Consider the following 4,196-nt stretch of genomic DNA (forward strand, 5'->3'; position numbering starts at 1 on the left):
CGGAGCTGCCCCGCGCCCCAGCCGCCCGGCCGGCCGGCCGCTCCGGCCCGCGGCGCAGATGGCTGTGCGCGGCGCCAACACCTTGACGCCCTTCTCCATCCAGGCAATCCTCAACAAGAAAGAGGAGCGCGGCGGGCTGCCCGCGCCAGAGGGGCGCCCGGTGCCCGGGGGCACCGCGGTGCCAGTGGCTGAGGCTCCCGCTGTCTGCTGCTGGCGACTCTTCGGGGAGACAGACGCGGGCGCTCTGGGGGGCGCGGAGGACTCTCTGCTGGCGTCGCCGGCGGGGACCAGAACGGCTGCAGGGCGGACCGCGGAGAGCCTGGTTGCTTGGGACTCGGACTCGGCGCTGAGCGAGGAGAACGAGGGCGGGCGGCGCTGTGCGGACGCGCCGGGGGCCAGCGCGGCCAGCCGCGCAGGGGGGACGCTGGGCCTCGGCCAGCCGGTCTGCGAGCTGCCCGCCGCCAAGGACCTGGAGGAGGAAGCCGCAGGCCGGAGCGACAGCGAGATGTCGGCCAGCGTCTCAGGTCTGCCTGGGCTTCGCGGGGAAGGGGGCCGGGCCGGGCGGAGCGGGGGGGGCCGGCGCGGGGGGGGTCGGGCGAGGGGGGCCAACCCCCCCGGGGGGGGTGGGCCTGCTGTGTGCACCCTGCGCTCTGGGGCCCCGTGGCTGGTCGGGGACCGAAGCTATTGGCGCTGGCGCGGACTGCTCTGATCCTCCGGGAACTGAGCCCGAGAGAGAACCGAGAAACTCCGCAGGGCTCTGCGTCCTGCGGTGAGGCCTGAGAGGTCCAGGGACAAATGTGCCCTAGCCTGGGCTAGGAAAAAAACGCCGCGCCCTGGCTTTAAGTGCGTCGCCAGTGCTTCGGCCGTGTCTGGGTCCAGATCCCCCGAATCAGCGGCAGGGAAGAGCAGGGGCCCAGAGACCTCGGGTAGCCAGTGCCCTGGCCCCTGGCCCATAAAGCAGAAACGCCCAGGGCCCGGCCCTCAGCTCAAGGATAGGTGGTGAGGGCGACCCCTAAGTGGTACCGAGGTCGTGCATCCGCCCAGCCTGGGCTTTGGGGGGTGGGGTGGGGGGCTTATTTAACTCTCCCAGACCCCAGGGTCAGGAGAGCTGGGAAGGGCGGAGGAGCGAAGACCTTGGCCACAAACCCTGCAGCTAGCTGAAGACAGAAGGGCTTGGTGTGGGTCACCCCAAAGGTAGCAGGGAGAGGGACAGCCTCAGCTAGGGCTGGCAGGTCATTTGGTCGGAAAGACCCCTGTTCCTATGCCTGGCGCCGGATCCCGCTGTAGGCCTCACGCTGGCTCCAAGTAAATAGTGTTTGCCAGAGGCCGGAGCTCTGGACCTCTCTGTTAGGGGACTGTGTGGAGATCCAGGAGGAAGCTGAGGAGCTGGCGTCGGATTGGGGTTCAGGGACTCCAAGCGGGGGCACCTCCCTCTCTTCACCCTCGGTCCCTAGCCCTCCCCTCATTTGCTTGCAATAAGAGAGAGAGAGAGAGAAGCCCACCAAGGCTTTGGAGCAGCCTGTTGCCACGGCCGCCGCAGAATTCCGGGTGCTTGGGGGTAGGTGGGTGGGTGGGTTAGGTCCCGAATACTTCTGTCCCGGGGATTCGGGCCCCCCACCATCCCCTTGTGTGCAGTGGACGCCTGTGTGCTGCGACTGTGTGTGTAAGCGTGAGTGCGGGGAGGCCGGGGAACCCAGGGAGGGGAGTAGTCTAGAACCCTAGGGCTCAGCGCCGAGAACGGAGGAGGTGCTCAGGCCCCAGTGCCCCACGACCCCGAGGGGAGCCTGGGCCCCAGAGAAGGCAGGGAGCTGGATGTTGGCCACGCAGCGTGGATGAGGCGGCTGAGTGCGTTTCCCTCGCAGGACAGGCCTAAATGCGAGAAACTATGGGGCAGGGTTCCGAGACTGATTGCCGGGGACCCGCGGCTTACACACCCTCCCCAAGCGTTCTTCGGGGATCAAAGTGTACTTCGGTACCCCACCCCACCCCCACGGTCGAGGCCCGACCTCGCTTCTCTGCGGCGCTGACGGTCTGTTGTTTCTGTTCCCCCTGGGATCCGCAGGCGACCGCAGCCCGAGGGCCGAGGACGACGCTGTGGGCCCCGGAAGCGCACGCGTCCCGGCGCTGTGCGGCGGCGGCGGCGGTGGCGGCGGACCGGCGGGCGGCGCGGAGGAGGAGGAGGAGCCCGCGGCGCCCAAGCCGCGCAAGAAACGCTCGCGGGCCGCCTTCTCCCACGCGCAGGTCTTCGAGCTGGAGCGCCGCTTCAACCACCAGCGCTACCTGTCCGGGCCGGAGCGCGCCGACCTGGCCGCGTCGCTGAAGCTCACCGAGACGCAAGTGAAGATCTGGTTCCAGAACCGTCGCTACAAGACCAAGCGCCGGCAGATGGCCGCCGACCTGCTGGCGTCAGCGCCCGCCGCCAAGAAGGTGGCGGTGAAAGTGCTCGTACGCGACGACCAGAGACAGTACTTGCCCGGCGAGGTGCTGCGGCCACCCTCGCTGCTGCCGCTGCAGCCCTCCTACTATTACCCTTACTACTGCCTCCCCGGCTGGGCACTCTCCACGTGTGCAGCCGCCGCGGGCACCCAGTGAGCCGGCCTGGGGCGAGGCAGCAAATGATCCCTGCGCCCCAGTTCCGGACGGCCGCGGACGGCTGTGCAGGTTGTGCTCTGCACAAGGGCGCCCCGCGGAGGGGGCAAGTGGAGGATGAAATCCAGCCTGGGCTCAGACTTCCAGGAGTGCGCCCTGGCAGCGGGACTGAGTCTGTCCAGAGAGGGCGCCTTTTTCTAATTCGAACAGAGGCACCCTATGGCCTAGGGGCCTTGCTCCCCTGTCGCCCGCCTGGAAGCTCTGGGACTTTATTTATTATCACAACAAAGTTGGATGTGGATTGTACCTGCCAGGAGACCACGTTTCCCTGGAGCAGAAAGAACTCCTGGAGATCACTTAGCCTGAATCCCCAGAATTTCAGGCTAGCCGGGAGCCTCGTGCGCTAGGCCACAATAGTTCATGGTATCCATGCTACCAATCTATGTGTATCTACATATCTATTTTTTTTGGAAATTGCATTTGTATCAAAGAGGTGCAGAACCCTGGCAGCCCCAAGGAGCCCCAAGCCATGGGGTTGATTTGAACCGTGAAAGGTTTGGTTTTCCTGCCCTCTGCCCCACCCCTCCCCATGTCACAGCTCGGGTGGGGATGCCCTATTGGGTGCTGAATGTAAAGACGGGAGCCTCTGAGCACAGGGCAGGGCATAGACCCCCCCGGAATCTTTCCCCTGCGAGGTCCAGGGCCGCCACCAACTGGGGAGCTTCCTGGGAACCCCAAACCAGGAGACAGCAAACCCAGCAGCCCTTCACAGAAACTTTCCTGTATTTCTTTTTATTTTTTTAAAGGAGGTTAAAACTTGTAGCACTTTTCAGTTGTTTGTATTCAAATAACGGTTATTTTTGTATTCAATGTGAATATCCCTGACCAGCCTTTCCATGGCATCCCTCGCTGTTCAGCCACCCGGCCCTCTGTCCCTACCCACCATCCTCCGAGATTCTTGCGTTCTGACCCAGGATTCTGTCATCCCTGTCCCTGCCCCGAAGACAGACGATCCTGTCAACCTCGTCGCTTTTTGCCTCCTTAAGGGCACTGTGCACTCATCTAGAATATTAACTTTAAAAAGATTTGTGAAGTTTGGAAGCTCTATTCGCTTTATCTTTTTTTTTTCCTTTAATTTATAAACTTTTAGTTTAACATGCCCTCTTGGACGCCGTGTTTTCTCTGAGCCTCTCTCTGTCTGGCTTTGGGGAATCCAGTACCATGAAAATGTGTGGGGCTCATTTTCCCAACCACTTTGCGGTCCTGGACCCAGGATGCCTCGCCCCTCGAGGAAGCGGCCGTGTTTCCAGCCCCTCAGAAAGTGCTTAAACCCATGTAGTTCAGGGAATGGCGATTTAGGAGATTTTGCAGAAGTCACAGATGAATCCCACTAAATCGGGAGCAAATGCCTAGGATTCCCTTTTATTATTATTATTTTTTTTTTCTGTGGGACTGGTTTCTGAGTCTGGAAATCGTTCAAAACTGAACCTGCACCCAGCTTCAATCCCCTCCTAACCTGCTGACTTCTGCACCTGCCCATGTCCTCTCTGCTTTCGACTTTCCGAGCATTTCTGTAAGTGACCCTGTCTTCATTTCGTTTGGAGAAT

At 62.0% G+C, this 4,196-nt stretch overlaps 1 protein-coding gene across 1 annotated transcript; it reads left to right on the top strand.

Moving 5' to 3' along the window:
* Nucleotides 1-6: 6 nt before the first annotated feature.
* On the top strand, nucleotides 7-2,701 carry NKX3-2 (NK3 homeobox 2). Its single transcript, XM_040487838.1, has 2 exons — nucleotides 7-524; nucleotides 2,063-2,701. The coding sequence occupies exons 1-2, from the start codon at nucleotides 59-61 to the stop codon at nucleotides 2,590-2,592; spliced, it is 996 nt and encodes a 331-aa protein (XP_040343772.1). The 5' UTR covers nucleotides 7-58; the 3' UTR covers nucleotides 2,593-2,701.
* Nucleotides 2,702-4,196: the final 1,495 nt, after the last annotated feature.

Source organism: Herpailurus yagouaroundi, unplaced genomic scaffold (genome assembly GCF_014898765.1).
Source record: "Herpailurus yagouaroundi ecotype Mexico unplaced genomic scaffold, PumYag 28, whole genome shotgun sequence".
In the NCBI taxonomy this organism is placed as follows: Eukaryota; Metazoa; Chordata; class Mammalia; order Carnivora; family Felidae; genus Herpailurus; species Herpailurus yagouaroundi.